General features: G+C 54.1%; 1 protein-coding gene across 1 annotated transcript; it reads right to left on the minus strand.

Moving 5' to 3' along the window:
- Nucleotides 1-1353: 1353 nt before the first annotated feature.
- On the minus strand, nucleotides 1354-18943 carry SART1 (spliceosome associated factor 1, recruiter of U4/U6.U5 tri-snRNP). The gene is made up of 20 exons (XM_012462937.3): nucleotides 18616-18943; nucleotides 14931-14988; nucleotides 14486-14541; nucleotides 13833-13959; nucleotides 13609-13714; nucleotides 13276-13353; nucleotides 13062-13161; nucleotides 12827-12969; nucleotides 12497-12703; nucleotides 11632-11756; nucleotides 11429-11544; nucleotides 11207-11343; nucleotides 3862-4035; nucleotides 3656-3766; nucleotides 3302-3389; nucleotides 2728-2818; nucleotides 2494-2629; nucleotides 1749-1838; nucleotides 1524-1645; nucleotides 1354-1438 (listed from the first exon to the last, which is right to left on the minus strand). Exons 1-20 carry the CDS (start codon nucleotides 18926-18928, stop codon nucleotides 1420-1422), a joined length of 2397 nt encoding a protein of 798 aa, XP_012318360.1. The 5' UTR covers nucleotides 18929-18943; the 3' UTR covers nucleotides 1354-1419.
- Nucleotides 18944-19613: the final 670 nt, after the last annotated feature.

Consider the following 19613-nt stretch of genomic DNA (forward strand, 5'->3'; position numbering starts at 1 on the left):
GATGGGGTTTTACCATTTTGGCCAGGCTGGTCTAGAACTCCAGACCTCAGGTGATCCACCCACCTCGGCCTCCAAAAGTGCTGGGATTATAGGCATGAGACATCGCACCCAGCCTCCTCCTAGGCTTTTGAGAGCAACAAACTGACTGCCCCAAGTCCTAGACCTGGCCTAGACACCCCAGATCACCCTTCCTGAGGAAGCCAAGGACACAGCCAAGGTGAAAACAGAATCAGAATCAGACATCAAACTACAAAGGATAAAGAGCTCAAGGAAGGGCACCCCGAACTCAGCCCTGCAGCTTCTGCCACGCAGAAGCAAGGGCATCAATGCCAACCGTGCATTTTCAGGCTACTGGGTTTTGCACCTTGTCTACAGTTTTCTTACCCCAAGATTATTTTTAATTTTTTAATTTTTTTTTTTTTTGAGACAGGGTCTGTCTGTCACCCAGGCTGGAGAGCAGTGGCTCAATCAGGGCTCAATGCAGCCTGTGCCTCCTGGGCTCCAGCGATCCCTCCCACCTCAGCCTCCAAGTAGCTGGGACCACAGGGACTCGCCACCATGCCTGGCTAACCTTTGCATTTTTGGTAGAGATAGGGTTTTGCCGTGCTACTCAGATTGGTCTCAAATTCCTATGCTCAAGTGATCCACCTGCCTCAGCCTCCCAAAGTGCTATGATTACAGGTGTGAGCCACCATGCCCAGCTGATTTTAAGTTCAGTTTTATTCGATTTATTTTTTGGTTTCCTTTTTTAAATCTTAAATGTGGGTGCCACCTGGGAAATATGTGGGTGTACATGTGGCTGAGCACCAGTGTCCTGGGTACCCAAGGTAGCTGTTTGTCTTTCTATGGATTTGAGGCTCACATGTCCCGTAGCAGCTCGGTCTAGCTCTATCACAGAGCTCAGGTCAAGTCCAGGAGGCACTGGGCTTAGCCCTCCCCATATTATGTGCACCAAAAATTCCCAGCCCAACCTTGGGAGTTTCGCTCCTCTAGACACAGACCATGGCGGCACAGGAGAGCCAGGACAGAAGGTGGCACCTGTGCCCTGCACAAAGCCCAATCCCCACCCACCAGGCTGGGCAGTCCGCCCTGGGTTCTCTGACAGGACAGTGACTTATGCAGCCCTGGAGGCCAGGAGAGAGCGGGGTGACGAGTTTCTAAAACTGCCTCCACTTTCCATCAAGAGAGTCGGCCCTGCAGAGGCGTGACTGACAGCCGGGGAGAAGGAGCCGTAGAGGACCAGGGCTCTCTCCTTTGTGTAATCTGATGGCCAGGTCTCACCTAGCAGGAGCCAGACTCTGGGCCACACCCAACCAAGGATCTAACCCTGGAATCTGTACCACGACCAGGGAGGAAAAAATAAGGAGGGAGCTTTATTTACTACCAAGGTTGAGGCGGGGCGGGGGATGGAGGGCGCCGTCACTTAGTGATGGTGTTCCTGCAGAGAGAAAGGGGCGTGAGGCTACTAAGGCAGGTGCAGGCCAGGCCACCCCGGACCACCCCACCAGCCTCGAGCCACTCACGCGTTCATGCTCTTGCCGCTGCCGCTGAGCACGATGTAGGGGGTCTTCTGGGCCTTCTGCTTCTCCTGGAGCAGAGCCACGGTGCCCAAGGGCGTGTCGCTGGAGCTCATCTTCTTCAGGAGCTGTGGGGTCATGGACACTCAGCAAGGGCTGGAGCAGGCCCCCCACACCAGCCACCCCTGCCCTGGCAGGTGCAGGGCCCCCCACGTCCCCAAGGGCACCCACCGCCTCCTCGTCCAGCTTCTTCATCCGCCGCTCTGTCTTCATCTTGCCTGAGCCCTTGCCGTGGAAACGGTGGGACAGCTGCCGGAAGGCCTGGGGACACAGGGCACGAGGGGGAGCTGCAGGGCCCTGGGTGGGGCCAGAGCCACCTGTGCCCACAAGGTGTGAAACAGGGCAGCTGGGGTCGGGTGTTGACTCACCTCACCCAGTGCCAGGCCTAGGAGGCAGTGGGAAGGAGATGGGAAAAGGGCACAGACTCTGGTACCCTCCAGGGCCCCAGCAGAGTCCAGGAGACCAGCTTGGCTAACAGATGTGCTGCCATGGGGGCAGGGCACAGGGAACCTGGAGTGAGACCTGCCGCGCAGGGGCTAGGTCTGGAGGCTGGGGCTGGACAAACTCAGGAGAGCATGGGGGCAGCTGAGTGGGGTGGCAGGAGGGTCGGGCAGCCTACAAGGGCACTGGAAGGGTCAGGACGATGGAATGGCCCTGCGGGCCAGGAAAGCCGGTGAAGGGCTCATTCAGGTGAGAGACAGGAGGGCAGAGGTCCCGAGTGCCTGTCTGACCCTCCTGCCAGGCCTGCCAAGGGACTGCTGTGCCCACTAGAGACAGAAACTGAGGCACAGCCCTCCCCAACCCTGAGCGCCCCCTCCCGATCCGTGGCACTTCACCAGGCCCCTGGGGCACTGCAGTCCCATGCTCAGCCTCCCTTTGGCAGGCTGGGGTTCTGCCCGCACAGGGCCCTACTCACCTCCTTGGGTGTGAGTTTCCGGCCTGTCTCATCCACGTACTCAATTTTAACATCGGGTTTGTAGCCGTCCTTCTCCTTGAAGTCCTGCGTGAAGCCTCGGTACTCCTCCCGCCGGCTGTACTTGTCATCGATGGCCCTGGCCCGAGACAGAGGTGGCCTTAGTGTGAGGAGCAGCTGCCTGCCGTGTTCCTGCAGCCCCAAGCTGGCACAGGATCCCCGGCCCTGCACACTCACATCTTATCCTCGATGCAGTACACAGCTGAGGGCAGAGACTTGTTGGGGGCCTTCACCCGGGCCACCTTCTGCACTGTGGTCTCCAGCAGCCCTAGGGATGGAGGGCTTGTGAGACTCCAGGCTGCCCAACCCTGTGAGAGGCACCGCTCCAGGGCCTCCTGAGAAGGTGGAGTGGGCCCTGTGGGGGGCACCTCTCTCCTTGCCTCTGGAAAGCCATCAGGCCTATTCTAAAGCAAAGATGCAGAAATGAGCCCCTTGCCAAGGGCCACTGGCCAAGGAAATGGCAGAGCTGGGGTCCTAACATCAGGGCTTCTCTGTGCTATAGCTGTAACAGTTTCAACTCCCCTCTCCTTCCTGGAGCAGATGTGGAGCCTTGTAAGGCAGAGACAGATGCCAGCGGGAGGGGAAGGAGCGGCTCTGGGCCGGGCAGCTGGCTCCAGCATAGGGACTGAAAGAGGCAGCAGAGGGGACGGAGGCAGCCCTGCCTGCACCTGCTGCACCGAAGCCCCCACAAGCCTTTTTCCTGCCAAAGTGCCCAAGCCCACCCAAGCCACAGCTGCCCTGAGCTCCCTACCTTTGTTCTGACACAGGAGCAGGGCAGCTGCCAGCCCCCTATTCACGATCGGCTCCTCGTCCAGGATGGTGGTGGAGGAAGCAGAGAACTGGGGGGCACATGGCAGGGGTGGTTAGCAAGCCACACTGCCTCTTCTCACCCCCACCCACCAGTTACCCCCCACCAGGCACCAGCCACAACATTTAACTTCATTCAATTTCCTCATGTAATACTCAGATCACCCTTGGAGGAATGCAGAGCGCATTCTGTGGATAAGGAGGCTGAGGACACCAAGCAACTTGCCTGGGCACTCATCTCCAGCTCCACCCTCCCGCCCCACGCCCCCTACCCCCGTAGTGACAGCGCAGCCCTCACGTCCTGCTGCTGCTTCTCCTCGTCCAGGTTCACCGTGCTCCAGCCAATGTTCTCCTCCCCATCAGATTCAGAGCCGCCGTTGGCCGAGCGCTCCTCATCCCGTTCAAAGTCCTGGGGCACAAAAGACCAGGGTCAGCCCCAGCCCCCAGCCCCCAGTCAGCCTGCCCAGCCAAGGGAAGCCTAGGGTGGGGCTGCCCCAGACGCACCATGAGCTCCTCCTGCTCCTCACGGTTGCCGGCCAGCCCGTAGGTGGGGATCTCCCCCAAGGTGCGGCAGAACTCAGACGTGGCGTTGAACACGATGGCCCCCTTTCGCTCAGGATCCTCATCCTCCTCCCAGCCCCGCTGTCGAGACTCCAGCTTCTTCACAATCTCCACCACCTGGGGGAGGGAGTAGCTGTGGGCAAACCCAGCAATTTCTGGGGTGATGCCATTGAGACCCAGGAACCCAAGGGTCCTCCCTGGCAGCAGCAAGACAGGCCACACCCACAGCCCATGTGGGCCCTGGCTGATCTCTGCCTCCTGACTCCACTTTACACCTATTCCACTGGGGTCACTCTTCTGCTCCCAACCCGTCAATGGGTTTGGCTGCCCTTTGAATGAACACCCAACATCCTACAGGGCCTTCCTGACCAGGCCTGTGCCTACCCTGCCCCAAAGCCCCTGGCACACTACCTCAGCCTCAAGCACCTTCCTCCAGGGTCCCTCCTGCCACCCGCCCCTCCCCCAACAAACTCCAGTTTCAAGACTCTGTAGACAGCACTTCTAGAACCCACAGGGCGGTGAGGTGGCCCACTCTTTCGACTCCCCACGGCCCAGCTTCTCGCTTCTCACTCCACCAAGAAAGCAAGTGCCATGACATGCTAAGAGAACCCACTCGTGCTACCAGCACTAAATCCAGGACCCCCACATGGGCACCAGCACCCTCTGCTTTCCCTCCTGTTGTAGATGCCCGGCCACACACACAATTGCCCACCAGCTCCCCTCTTTAAAAAACTCCTCCCTCAACCCCGAAGCCCTGACAGCAAACTCAGTGAAGGCTCGAGTTGCCATGTCCACTTCTGCACCCTCTTCCATTTTAAAAAATCTCCTGAGGCGGGCGGATTGTCCGAGTTCGGGAGTTTGAGACCAGCCTGGGCAACACGCCCAAATCCCATCTCTACAGAAAATATAAAAATTAGCCTATAGTCCCAGCTACTTGAGAGGCTGAGGTGGGAGGACTGCTTGAGTCTGGGAGACCGAGACTGCAGTGAGCCAAGATCATAGCACTGCACTCAAAGTGTGGGCAACAGAGTGAAACCCTGTCTCAAAAAAAAAAATTCTTCCAGGGGCCAGCTGCGGTGGCTCACATCTGTAATCCTAGCACTTTAGGAAGCCAAGGCTGGAGGATCACTTGAGCCCAGAAGTTCAAGACCAGCCTGGGCAGTAAGGTGAAACCCCATCTCTACAAAAACTATAAACATCAACCAGGCATGGTGGTATACGCCTGCAGTCTCAGCTACTTGGGAGGCTGGGGTGGGAGGATCACTTAAGCCTGGAGGTCGGGCTGTGGTAGGCTGTGATCTTGCCACTGCACTCCAGCCTGGGCAACAGAGCAAGACCCTGTCTCGAAAAAAAAAAATATTCCAGGACATCCAGGAACATTTATCTTTTAATGAACTTCATCGTAAACATAAAAGGGGGCATATCTAACTCATCATATGCTATTTATTTATTTATTTTCTCTTTTTTTCTTTTTTCTATATGAGATTTTGTTCTGTTGACCCAGATATTTATTAATTTTTTGAGATAGTCTCACTGTCACCCATGCTGGAGCACAATGGTATGATCTCGGCTCACTGCAACCTCTGCCTCTTGGGTTGAAGGGATTCTCCTGCCTCAGCCTCCTGAGTAGCTGAGATTACAGGCATGTGCTACCACACCCAACTAATTTTTGTATTTTTAGTAGAGACAGGGTTTCACCATGTTGCCCAGGCTGGTCTCGAACCCCTGACCTTGTGATCCGCCTGCCTGGGCCTTCCAATGTGTTGGGATTACAGGTGTGAGCCACCAAGCCCAGCTGATATGCTCTTTAAAACAGTAACTAAACATACACACACATCCCTCTGCCCGGGGCTGGAGCAGCATCACTAACACCCTGCCCAGTCCTGAGTGTTCCCTCCATCCATGGTCGTGACTCACTGGCTTGTCTTCACGGCTTTACCACATAAGGACCTGCCCCAGAACAGTTAATTGTGTTGTATATTAAGTGTTATATAACCTGAACCACACTGTATGACTCAGAGTCTATGATTTCTTTTGTAAAAAAATCTATGCCTCTGAGAGTACCCCTGATGCAACTGGCTGTAGCTCATCAGTTTACAGTATGGAATCAGCCCATAGCCGGATGCTCCCTGATCTGGCTCTCCAGCCCACTGAGGATGGACTATTTCTTTTCTGTTGGAACAAGTACTGTGGCTGCAGGCCACTGACACTGTCTCCTGGTGCATGTGGGGCACACTCAGGAGTGAGAGGTGGGGGTGGCCTGGGTACACGCACGTTCCCTCTCTTGTCTGATTAGCCTCATGGCCATGGCGGTGAGCAGCGTGGCCGAGGATTCTGGCTGCTCCATGTCCTTATTCCTACTCCCTACTGTCAGGCTTGGACCTTTCTGTGGAATTGTTTGGGGGTGGCAGGTGCCACCTTGCTGTGACCCCTCCTGAAGCTGGGCTTGCCGGGTACCTTCCCAGTCAGTCAGGCTTTCTCTTCTGTGAACCGCCTGTCTTATCTACATCTTTCAGCTAGTTTTCCGTGTTGTTCATCTGCTCTGTCTGTTTGTATACTCTTGACACCAACCCATTCTTGGTTGTATTTGTGGGCAAATATCTTCCCTTCTGGTCTGCCTTTTTATATGCTTCATGATATCTTTTATAAAAAACAAAAAAAAGCAAAAAAAAAAAACAAAAAACTTACATTCTCAATTTCTATGTAGTTACATGTTTTTTTGTTTTTTTTTTTTTCAGACAGAGTCTTGCTCTGTCACCCAGGCTGGAGAGCAGTGGCATGATCTCGGCTCACTGCAACCTCCGCCTCCCAGGTTCAAGCTATTCTCCTGCCTCAGCCTCCTGAGTAGCTGGAATTATAGGCGTGTGCCACCACACCCAGCTAATTTTTGTATTTTTAGTGGAGACGGGGTTTCACCATATTGGCCAGTCTGGTCTCAAACTCTTGACCTTGTGATCCACCTGCCTTGGCCTCCCAAAGTGCTGTGATTATAGGCGTGAGCCACCACACCCGGCCAACATGTTCATTTTTTTTTTCATGGTTTCTTGAAGAAACCCACCCACGGAACGTGTGGGTTTCTTGGTTGGTGTGTTTGTTTTTTGAGACATGATCTGTTCTATCACCCAGGTTGGAGTGCAGTGGTGCAGCAACAGCCGAGCAATCCTCCTGCCTTAGCCTCCAGCATAGCTGAGGCTTCAGACACATGCCACCACGCCCAGTTAATTAAAAACAATTTTTTAGAGATGGGGTTGGTGGGGGGGGGGGTCTTGCTATGTTGCCCAGGCTGGTCTCAAACTCCTAGCCTCAAGCAATTCTTCTGCCTTGGCTATGCTAACAACTTAAATCTTTTCTACCAAAAAATCATAAATGTAATTTCCTTAATTTGGTTCTGAAATGTTAGGTTTTTACTTTGAAGTTCTTAATCTACCTGCAAGGTGTGACGTACAAACCCAATTTCATTTATTCTGCAAATAGATAACTGACTGTCCCAAGCACACTCGTCGCACTGATGAGCATCTCTTCCACTGGGACGCGATTCTGTCTCGGGGCCCGTCTGGTCTCTCTGTCCTATTAGTCTGTCCTTACACAATCCCACACTGCCACAATTACCCTACTTTATCCAATTTCAGAATCAGTTTGCCAGGTTCCATAAAAGTCCCCATTGGGATTTTTACTGGAATTGCATTCAACCTAGAAGTGAATTAGATGAGACGACATCTTTACAATATTGTCCTTTCTAGGAACTGTGTACCCCCAAATTCATACAGAGAAACCCTAACCCCCCAATGACTGTATTTGGACAGAGCAGCTTTAGGGAGGTAATTAAGGTTAAATGAGGTCATCAGGGTTGGGACCCAGGCCAGCACGGAAGGTCATACCTGTAATCCCAGCACTTTGGAAGACCGAGGGTGGGGCAGATCACCTGAGGTCAGGAGTTCGAGACCAGCCTGGCCCACATGGCGAAACCCCATCTCTACTAAAAATACAGAAAAATTAGCTGGGCATGGTGGCACGCGCCTGTAGTCCCAGCTACTCAGGAGGCTAAGGCAGGAATCACTTGAACCTGGGAAGTGGACATTGCAGTGAGCCGAGATAGCACCACTGCACCCTAGCCTGGGAGAGAGTGAGACACTGTCTCAAAACTAAAACAAAAAAACCCCCTCAATTCCGAGGATCCTCTCTGTTCTCTACATCCTTTCTTTCTAGTTCACTGACTGTATTAACCACAATCCAGTAATTCTTCAACCACATCATGACTCCAGGCCAGTCCTCACACCCATCACTCTGTTCTGTCCCCAATTACCCAGTTTAGAGTTGGGGGACATCAACAGAACCTCCCCTTTGTGAGAACCTTAACTGCCTTGCCTCTCCTCTCCAGAAAACCCAATCCTCAATCCCACCATCCTTCTCCTCAGCTCCCCATTAATCCCATCCTCCTCCTCAGCTCATTAATCCCACCATCCTCCTCTTCAGCTGACTGCATGGAGCAGCTGGACAGAAAACCCGTCACATCCAAGGCCACGGGGAACGGCTGAGCAGCCCACACCGCCCAGCAGGTCTGTTCCTCTTCCATGGTGTACCTGCCCTCCACTCTCCAAAACAGCATCTCATGTCTCCTTGAACTGCCACCCCTGCCACCTCTTCACTGGAAAACACCAGAACAATCGGACATGGGCTGCTTTGACTTCCCCCAACCAAGGTCACCTTGGTTGTAGCTGCTGTAACCTCCCCACCTTCCCTCCTGAAATAAATGACACGACCTGGCTTCGCTCAAGGCCACCCTCCACTTGTACTCTAGGCCCCACCAATGCCTGCAAAAATCTCCTTTTCCTCTTCCATCATTAATTTGTCTCTCCCACATACTCCAGAATCTCCATTAGTCAGAAAAAGACTCCTTTGTGGGTATGAAACTTGATTGGATACTGGTTAAAACAAAAAATTAAAGACATTTTGGGGGATAACTGGAAAATGGAGGCATGTGAGCTACTGTTTTACAGCATTTATGGACTCGTTAGGGCAGCGTGGCTATGCAGGAGAAGGCCCCTATTTCGTGAGATGCCCGCTGAAGTAGTTAAGGGTACAGTGTCACCAGGTCTGCAACTTGCAGTGGCTCAGGAAAAAAAGAAAAACTTTAACAATGTTTATAATTACTGACTCTAGAAGACACAGGTGTTCACTGTGAGACACTTTCATGTTTCTGCTGGTATGGTGTGTGGGGTGTGGCTCATATATTTTAAAAACTTCCTAGGCTAGGCCAGGCCAGGTGGCTCATGCCTGTAACCCCAGCCCTTTGGGAGGTAGAGGTGAGAGGATTGTTTGAGCCCAGGAGTCTGAGACCAGCCTGGGCAACAAGGTGGAGACCCTATTGCTAAAAAATTTCCTTAAATTTGCCAGGTGTGGTGGTGTATGCCTGTGGTCTCAGCTACTTGGGAGGCTAGGACAGAAGGATCCCTTGAGCCTGGGATTTCAAGGCTGCAGTGAGCTATGACCACACCACTGCACTCCAGCCCAAGCAATAGAGCGAGACCTTGTTTCTTAAAACAACAACAACAAAATCAACCTCCTAGGTGTCTAACGTGCAGGCAGGCTAAGAACCTCGGGGCTAATAACTCCTATGTTCATTTCAGTCATAAAACGCACAGCCCTGTCAGTCTATCGCCCTATTTCTCTGTTCTGTTTTTTTTTTTTTGAGACAGTCTTGCTCCATCGCCAGGCGCCAGGCTGGAGTGCAGTGGCATGATCTTGGCTCACTGCAACCTCCGCCTCCTGGGTTCAATCAATTCTCCTGCCTCATCCTCCCAAGTAGCTGGGACTACAGGCGTGTGCCACAATGCCCAGCTAATTTTTGTATTTTTAGTAGAGACGGGGTTTCACCATGTTGGCCAGGATGGTCTCGATCTCTTGACCTCGTGATCCACCCGCCTCAGCCTCCCAAAGTGCTGGGATTACAGGCGTGAGCCACCTCGCCCGGCCTTCTCTGTTCTTTTTTACAGACAGGCCGGGCAAACTATGTCCCACTACCTAGAAATAAAGTGTTACTGGAAACCAGCCACGTCCACTCACAGATTGTCTTGGCTGTTTTTCCTACAATAGCAGAGCACACAAGGGGCCTGACAGAGACCACACACCCTTAAACCTCAAATCTGTCCTCTGCAGCCCTTCAACACCAAGCCTGCCCTCCGTCCCAGGCGCAGCCCTTACCTTCTCAACTCTCACCCTCCCAGCCCTGAATCCGTTCGAACAGTCCCCACTTTACCTCCCAGTCGTATCAGAAGCCTCCCTCCCTTACTCCCTCTCCTGGATACCCTTTCTTGGCTTCTTCCTAGGTAAAAAGTGTGGGGTAGGGCTAAAAATGTGGCCTCGGCAATGATGGAGGTGACAGAACCTTCCTCATAGGAACAAACACAGAGCACGAGAGCAGTGCCCGGCACACTGTGCCGGTGAGGCGGTGATGGCCACGGGCTCGAGGCGCCCCCTGCGCTGGCCCCCCGGACCCTCCATCTCAGCTCACGCCACCCTCTCACTCTCTGCTTCAGCCTCCCTGGTCCTCAGGCACTCTAAGGTTGATTCTTCTGAGATACCTTCTGGTTGGTCTATGGCCTAAACGCCAGCCTGTCCACCTGCTGCCACCCCTCTCCCCCACACACTCTAGAAAGCCAGCTCCATGAACCCCGGGCCCTGTGGCTGTCCTGTTCAGCAATGACCCTCCGAGCCCAAGAATAATGCACTACTGACAGTAGGCATTCAACAAACACACATAGGAAGAGAAAGGAGAGGAAAGGATCCCCCACTAAAGCAGGCATCTGGCAGTGAAAACACTGCAGACGTCTCAAAACCTGCACAAAACATGACTTTAAACAGCAAAGAGGGTCGGGCGCAGTGACTCACACCTATAATCCCAGCACTTTGGGAGGCTGAGGTGGACAGATCACCTGAGGTCAGGAGTTCAAGACTAGCCTGGTGAAACCCCATCTCTACTAAAAATACAAAAATTAGCCAGATTCGGTGGTGGGCGCCTGTAATCTCAGCTACTCGGGAGACTGAGGCATGAGAATCACTTGAACCCAGGAGGCAGAGGTTGCAGTGAGCAGAGATCGTGCCAGTGCACTTCAGTCTGGGTGACAGAGCGAAACTGTCTCAAAAAAAAAAAAAAACACCCAAAAAACAAACAGAAAAGAGGCTTCAGACGGGAATGTGGCTGTTTGCCACGACACAGGGGCATGGACTCGTGAGGACAGGTGAGTGCCAATGCACTGGGTGCCCCAGGCCTGCCCGCGCCCAGCCTCACCTTCTCGCCGCTGTCTCGCAGCTGCTGCAGCTGTCGTAGCCGGCGCCCCTTCTCCAGCTGCTTCTGCAGCTCCAGCTCTGCCTCGTCCTCCTCCAGCGCCTGTGGGGACCCCGGTGGCGGCGGAGCTCCATTCTCCTCTGGGAGAAACACAGGGGATGCCTGCTCAGACCATCTTCCCCAGCCCCGTCCCTGCCCCGCTTCCAGCCCGTGACGGGCCCTCACCCTCATCACTGATGTCCATGTTCTCCACTCGGGTGTCGTCTGATGGCGGGGGCTGAGGCGTGGACTCCTTCTCCTCCTCCACCTCGGACACTCGGCGGCGACCCCGGCCCCGCAGTCTGAGGGAAGAAGGCCTCTCTGGTGAGCACCAGCCCCCAGGCCACCCCAGCCCAGCCCTCTCCTCCTACCACCGTGTCCAAGCCCACCTGGAACCAAAGTCCCCATCCTGAGTCTGGTCCCCGAGAGGCAGCAAGTCATCCGCCCGCACTACTACCTCCTTCTCCTTCTTTCGGATTTTCTTCACCCTCCGCTTGGTCTTTTTAAAGGTCACCTGAGGGGAAGAGAGGAGAGGCATAGAGCAGGGGCGGGGAGAGGCATGGAGCAGGGGCGGGGAGAGGCATAGAGCAGGGGTGGGGAGAGGCGGGCCACCGCAGCCCTCGAGGGTGAATCTCTGTGGTGTTCCGCTGTGCTAGCCAGTCTTCTGAGCGCTTCCCACACATGAGCAACACGTGGGGTGGTTACTATCTCCAATCCACTCATGAGATGGGGAAACTGGGGCACAGAGAGGTTAAGTACCTTGCCAAGGTTGCCCACTCCTAAGTGAGGGAGCTGGGGCAGTCTGGCTCAAGTCCTGCTCTTACCCGCTCAGCAAGACGCCCGCTGCACTGGCTGTCTACCTCATGTTACACAGTCACTCCACAGGCAAGAGTCACACACACCTTTCCAGTCCCCCCTCACCCATGCTGTCACTCATCCTCACAGCAACCTCAGGAGGCAGCTCTTGTCACTGCCACTCCAGATGGGGCGCCCCAAGCTCACAGTTAAATGGCTCACCCAGGGCACGGGCTGGCAGCATGGCAAAGCCTGAACACAGACTGAGGCCCACGTGGCTCGGCAGCCCTGATCCGTCCACACCCGGTACTCCCCCAGATGCCATTTACTGCTCGTCCACAAGGCCAAGCACTTTGTGAACATGAACACTCGCCCTCTCTTCTGAGTGCCTGTGGGCAGCGCACGAGCCGCGAGGGAGGGAGAATTGTGACACCAAGTACGAGGCGCGAGAGGGCTCACCATCTCCTCAGGCGTGAGGTACTCGGAGGCCAGACGGGGCCCCACCGTGCTCAGGGACTGAGCCTGCAGCCGCAGCTTGGTCCGGATCTCCTCCAGCTCCCGCTCCCGCAGGCCATCAGCTGTGCCACCCTGCTCCAGGCGGAAGGAGTGCAGCCGCTCCCCGTCAAGCTCTTCGTCGTACTTAGACAGGATAGAGTGAGGTTTTTGCTGCAAGGCAAGAGGTACAGGTTGGAACCCAGGCTGGCTCCTGAAAAGCCACCGAGCCACCACCTCCTCAGAGCCCGACATTCTCCGCCCCATCCCCCGCCGTCCAGCCTGCCCGCCACGTGCCTGTGCCAGGTCATCCACGCTCTCATCCTCCACATAGGGCAGGTAGTCGGGCTTCTTCTTCCGCAGCTCCACATTTTTCTCTGCCCGCTCCTTATCCACCAGGTTCACGTTCACCAGCACATCTTCCTCCTCCTGCAGCACGCCTGGGGGCAGCACAGAGCAGTGGCCATTCACACTTGCCCGCAACTCAGCGGAGGCTGTGCTCCCCCCCCGCCAGGCGCCCAGCTCATGTCACCTTTGTCCTTGAGGGTGAGGATCATGGTCTCCCCTTCTCTGAAGGAATCAATGGCATGCTCCACGGTGAGGCCCTGCAGGTCCCGGGCACTGTACAGGTCCTAAGGGAAGAAACGGCGAGTCAGGAACCTCCTCCACCCACCCAACCCTGGGATCCCAGCAGCAAGGCTGCCAGTGCCCCTGTGCGCCACATGCCCCGGTTGTTGTAGCCTCACCTGCCGCCTCTGCCCAAACTCCTCCTCCACCAGAGTGCTGACACCAAACTCTTGGTCCATCTCCTCCAGTAGCTTGGCCTATGAAACAGGGAGGGGTGACCTAGGACCTCAGGCCACTCGGCATCACCAGAAAACACACAGGGCTCTACCGAGCAGAGTGTAAAAAGGGCAGGCCTTACAGGCAAGCTGCTGAGAATCCAAAGTGGACGCTAGCAGCCGTGGCCTTTCCCCTCTCCAAGCCCCATCTCACTTCTCCGGGGTCAGCTCCTGCCTCAGTGCCCAGTCGGGCCACCAGAGGCACTGGGCAACCACCTCATGCTGTCCGGCGCTCACCCTCTTCTCTGCCAGGTCCTTCTCCTTCTGCAGCTGCCGGCTCCTCTCAATCCAGGCTGCAGTGTCGTCCAGCCAGGGGTCATCCTCTCCTAGGGTCTTTATCTTCCTGAAGAGGGGAGATAGTGATGCTGGAGGAGCCCAGCTCCTGCTCCCCACCCAAGAGGCAGCCGAGGATGGTGGCCTCCCTAGCCCTTCCCTTGCCTGCTCTGGCCAGGACCCCTCACCCCAGCTTTTGGTTCAGCAGGCGCTTTTCCTTGGCAGCCGCCAGCTTCTCCCGCAGCTCCTCTCGCTGTCGCAAGGCCATAGGGTTGATGACATCGGCTGTCACGGGCTCCTCCTTGGTGCCCGCCTCTGGAATGGGGGCCCAGACGTGAGGCTATGCCCGCCCATGGCTGGTGGGGAGAGGAGGGAGCCACTCACCCTGCCCCCTTCCAGCTCAGGGGGCCAGAAGGGGTCAGGACAGGAAGGAAGAATCCTTCACCTCCCTGCTCCCACTTCATCCCCACACTCCTGGCCAACCCATGCAGCACGATAGGACCCTCTGTGCCTTCCAAAGCCCATCGAATTGTGCTTTGAAGAAAAACAACAAACCCACCTCTCCCCAGCCCAGTCTACAGCAAGTGTGCACATCTTTCAGTCCATCTAACAACACCGCACAGCCACAGTGAGTACGCAATGGCCACGGCTCCAACTCAGAGACCAAGCAGAGTCCCAGATCGCCATTATAACAGCAAGGAAGGACCTCATACCTCCCGGCAAATATGCATGAGTAAGACCACTAAATGGTGCTGAATCTGCCTCTAACCTCTCCTTCTTCAAAGAGCCCTTCAGATGGCCTCTTTCCCCACCCAAACCCCAACCTTAGCCCTATACTCACCCTTTTTGACGGCATTGACCTCCAACGGTTTCAGCCCCAACTTTGCCCGGAGTTTACTGAGAACAAGAGACACAAGTGTTAGGGGCTATCAAAGACACAGGGCATCATGTGCATTTCTAGACAGACAGGAGGCCAAATAGGGTGGGAGTGAGTGGTCCCATGGGTCCCAAACACATGGTCTGACCCACAGCCTAGGACACTGGAAGGGCCCTGGCCTCCAAAGCAGGAAACATGGGCGCCAGCCTGGCCCGCGTCTAACCAGTGAATGCTACCTTCCTCTGAGGTTTTAGTTTTTTCTTCTATAACTCAAACCTTGGCTAAGATGATTTATAGGACCTTTCCAACTCCAATTAGCATACTTTCGTGTGAGAAAGCCACCCCAGTGCTGGCCCCAGAGCCACCTCTCTTAGAAACACAAAGTAGAAACAAGGGAGACAGTACTCACTTGGTCTCCTCAATGCTGAGTGAGGAGGCATCGCCTGAGCTAGTTTTGGAGCTGGCAGCTGGAATAAGAAGAAGCATGGCTCAGGAGCTGAACATAGGGCCAAGAAGCCAGCATCGTTGGCTCCAGCTGCAGGATCAGAGATGAGGGCCCCTCACCAGCACCTGGGCCTGCTGAAACACCAGAAAACAGCAGCTTCTTCCACCCAAGCTCCCCAGCAGCTCCTCTGCCCAAGTCTAGCCTCAGACTCCTGCCTCTTCTGCACACCTTCCTTTCCTAACCCAAGAGATCCAAACTGCTGCAGCCCCCACTCTGCCCTCTCCTTTTTTTTCTTTTTTTTTTTGAGACAAGGTCTCACTTTGTTGCCCAAGCTGGAGTGCAGTGGCATGATCTTGGCTCAGTGCAGCCTTGACCTCCCGGGCTCAAGCAATCCTCCTGCTTCAGCCTCCTGAGTAGCTGGAACTACAGGTGCCTGCCACCAAAATTGGCTAATTTTGTTTATTTTGTTTTTAGAGATGGGGTCTCACTATGTTGACCAGGCTGGTCTCAAACTCCTGGGCTAGAGTGATCCTCCACCTGGGCCACCCAAAGTGTTTGGATTGTACCAGGTGTGAGCCACTGCGCCTGGACCTCTCCACTTTTATATATTCTGTGTCTTCAACCTAAACTGTACTCTCTGGCCTTGTTCTCATCGGCAAAATCCTATCCAAATGCAAAAATGAAACACCACCTTTTTCATGAAGTCCTGTTCAATGACTGATCAGAATTAACTGCTCTCCCCTGAATTCACAATCAAGTCATTTCTGTGTATGTTTCTCCCAACAGGACAGGAAATGTGGCTGCTGCATGACCTTGTCCTTTGTGGGACTCAAAGAGTCAAGAAACACTTATTGGTTCCTGCTCTGTGCTGGACGCTGAGGACACGGATAAATAAGCACTACAGACCTGCTCCACTCACCTCACAAACAGCAAATAACTTACTGAACACCCTCAGATGAACTCCTTCAACCAGCTGCCACCATGAGCTCTTCCTTTCCTGCATGTCTATCCTGCATCTTACCTTTTCCTTTATCTCAAAGCCTCCTCTCTCCACCTGGGCCCTGGATCCCAATCTCTCCAGGCACTCTCCAAGGTCACCAGCCTCCTCATTTCTAAATCTAATGGGCTCTTTTCGGTTCTGGTTTTGCTTGATCTCCCGTAGTGTGTGGGACTGTTGATCACTCCCTCCTTCTAACAATACCCTCTTTCCAAAGATCCCATGACACAAAGGTTTTCCTGCCTTTTTGGTTCCTATCTCTTTTTTTTTGTAACATCTTTCTCTACCTACTACTAAAATAAGAGCATTTCTCAGGTTCTATTCCTGACCCCGGCTTCTCATATCACATTATTTTGGGAGCCTTGTGGGTAACCCCCCATATAGGCACCGAGGAAGGAGAGCTAAGCAGAATCCTGGCACAATTAAGACCTGGAGAATATCTCAGTTTATAGTGTTACTACTCAGTGATTTCCTTTTGTATAATCCTTTATATAATAGTATATTAGTTTATAGAATTAGGGCTTGGAGAGTATCTGTTTATAGTGTTACTACTCAGTTATCTCCCTTTATACAATCCTCTCTATATGATCACACATTAGTTCATGGAATGAGTGCCTAAAGAATGTCTTACCACTCAGTTATTTCCATATATATATATAAAACTATGTCTAAGTTTATAATTAGAGGAATGCCTAGAGTAGATACAGTACAGAGCATGAATCAGGAATAAGCAGCTTATAATCGGAGGAATGCCTAGAGCAGACACAGTGCACAGCATGATTTAAGGGAAAAACAGTTATACCAGGACAAGAATCCATGGCCTAGGTGGCAGCGTTCAGTATTGTAAAGATACCCGCTGTATGGCAGGCTTGGGGTAAGAGCCACTCCTCCTGATAAAGGAGTTGTAGGACCTTGCTCCAGTTCTTGTGGAAGGCTCCCCTCAGACCAGCAATCACACCTTGGTGATGGTGAACTTTATCAGCTGTTACTGTGCTGCTCGAAAAGCATTCCCCTATAGAACTCATTGGAAGCTGCCAGCAGGTGGCATAGATCCTGACAGCTCTGTCACTGCTATATGACTTAAAGCATCCTCCTATAAATCTTCTTAGTAGCTTGCCCATAGATAGAGGTATTGCACACTGCACCCTCTTCACTGCACATGGCCCACCTCCATGCCTCAGTGACCTAATGGGGGTGGACCCCTTACTGCACAAGGCCCTTGCCTAATGGGAATGGACTCCTTGCTGCACACTGTCCACCTCCCAGCCTCGGTGACCTAATGCGTGTGGACCCCTTACTGCACACGGCCCTTGCCTTCATGGGAACGGGCCCCTTGCACACTGTCCACCTCCTGGCCTAGGTGACCTAATGCGGGTGGACCCCATGTTTTATTGCTCACGACCCCATCACTATCCTTAAAGATGATTTCACTCACTGCCCTGCCCCCTAACCTATACACAATAAATACTCACGCTTCTGGACATTCGGGGCCTCACCTGACTCCGCTCTTAGGGGCGTGGCCCCTCGAGCCCAGCTGCGTTTTCCCTGTACTTCTGTGTCCTGTCTCTTTATTCCTCGGATCCTGTGCCTCAGCACAGCATAAGGCTCACCCCACGACCCTGTGGGCCTTCAGCCCTACAAGCTTCACTGGCCACTCAGATACTGACTCCCAATGGCTTTATCCAGTCCAAACTCCGGCTTTTCACATGCACATCAACCTCGACAACCCCAAAAGTGAATTATCCATCCTCCTCCAAATCTGCTTCTCTTCTCTACTCCTCAGTTTCAGTAGAGACGACACCCACAACCCATCTGGCTGCTCAAGCCAAAATTCAAGGAGTCATTCTCAATGCCTTTTCCTTCCCAGCCTCATACAAGTGCTGAGTTCTGTTCATTCCTCCTCCAAAACACCTCTCCAATCTGTCCACTTCTCTCCATCCCACTGCTGCTGCCTTGGTGAAGGCTACCATCAGCCCTCACGTGGTCTATAAGCCCTCCTGATTTCCTGGTCTCCAATCCTGACTACCTTTGACTAAGTTTTCAATCCAGCGATGTTTACAAAATATGGAACTGAGCAACTCACTCCTCAACTCACATCCATGGCTCCCTACCACCCTCAAGACAATCTATATTTCTTAACGGAGCCTACAATACACGGTCCTTTGCGTTCACATCCCTATCTTTATCTTACTCCCTCATTTCGCTACCATGAGCCCTACATGATTTGTCCAATACCAAGTTTCTCTTGCCTCTGCATACGCTGATACTACTTCATTCATTCATTCAACACATTTATTAAGGATCTGTAATTGTACCAGACAACTGAGGAAAACAGAAGCCCTCTGTCCTCAAGGAGGTATGTGGAGAAAGTCAATCTCTAATCCTAAACAACCATAGAAAATACTTTTTTTTGGAGACAGAGTCTCGCTTTCTTGACCAGACTGGAGTGCATCTGGCACGATCGCAGCTCACTGCAGTCTATAACTCTTGGGCTCGAGAGATGCCGTAGAAAGACTATTTAATAAGAGTTGACGTAGACAGCCTGGAGGTTTCCCGGCCTGGAGAACTACGCAGACACTGCGTGCACACCCAGACCCGCCCGCTCCGGGACCCCTGACCGCCCCGCCCCCTCCGCAGACCCCGCCTCCTCACCGGCCTCATAGCCGTCATCGCGCTTCTCCCGCTTCACGCGCCGCTCTGAGGGCTCTGCCTGGCTGCGCTCCCGCCCGTGCGTGCTGCTCCGGGCCTCAGCTTCGGCCCCGCGCCGCCCGCTCCCGCGCTCGCCTCCACGTTCCCGGCTCCGCTTCCGTCGTTCGCCGCCGCTACCGCCACTGCCGCTACTCCGGTGCTTGTGTTTTTTGTGCTCCCGGTGCCGCGGCGGCTGCTCGGTGGCGCCCCCAGTGCCGGCCGCCGCCGTCGTCCCGGCTGCCTCTTTCTCTCCGCGGTGCTTCTTGGACGACCCCATAGTGGCACGTCCACCCCGAGCCCGGCCGCCGCCGAGCCCAGACAACGCAAAATGGGAACACTTCCGGGTCGCTCGGCAGCCGCTGTCGTGTTGCGGGAAACTAAGAGCGGCTGCTTCCGCCGCTCGCCTTGGCGCCTGCCCCAGAGGCTCATGGGAAGGCTGGGATCAGAGCTCCACTGCGCATGCACGCGGTCTTGTGTCAGGTGGGTTCGCTGAGCCGGTGGTCCCGTTGCGCATGCGCTCCTCAAGGGACGCCGAATTAACCCCGGAGATGGGATCCCAAAACTGGAAGGATTTAGACCTGCTTCACCCACCTCACAAACAGCAAATAACTTTACTGAACACCATCAAATGTGTTCAGACACCTTAAGCCAGTGTCTTCGAGGCTGGAAGTTCCTCCTTGGCCTCCCTGCGCTTGTACTTCCCCGGCAACGGGGTGTTCACTACCTCATGGTCTTCCCGTGGACACCTCCCTCCTACAATGGGCGCTCGCTTCCTGGACTCCTGGGGTCGTGGCTCCAATGGGCGTTGTTTTCCCGAGAACCTCAATTACATAGCCCAGCTTCCGACTCCCTGTAACCCGGATCCTCAGGGAACGCTGCCTTCCCACGTCCCCTGGGTTGTTTTTCTCTTGAGATAGGATCTCACTCTGTTCCTCAGGCTGGAGTGCAGTGGCGCGATCACA

The sequence above is a fragment of the Aotus nancymaae genome, unplaced genomic scaffold, assembly GCF_030222135.1.
Source record: "Aotus nancymaae isolate 86718 unplaced genomic scaffold, 86718_ANA_hifiasm-v0.15.2.pri h1tg000059l, whole genome shotgun sequence".
Taxonomy (NCBI): domain Eukaryota; kingdom Metazoa; phylum Chordata; class Mammalia; order Primates; family Aotidae; genus Aotus; species Aotus nancymaae.

Excerpts from the sequence above, each read along its gene's own strand:
- SART1 (XM_012462937.3), bottom strand. The coding sequence starts at position 18,928 with ATGGGGTCGTCCAAGAAGCACCGCGGAGAGAAAGAGGCAGCCGGGACG. Across the intron at positions 11,757-12,496 it reads ACCTCACGCCTGAGGAGATG|GTGACCTTTAAAAAGACCAA; the intron begins GTGAGCCCTCTC and ends TCTTCCCCTCAG. Across the intron at positions 3,767-3,861 it reads AGGAGCAGGAGGAGCTCATG|GACTTTGAACGGGATGAGGA; the intron begins GTGCGTCTGGGG and ends TTTGTGCCCCAG.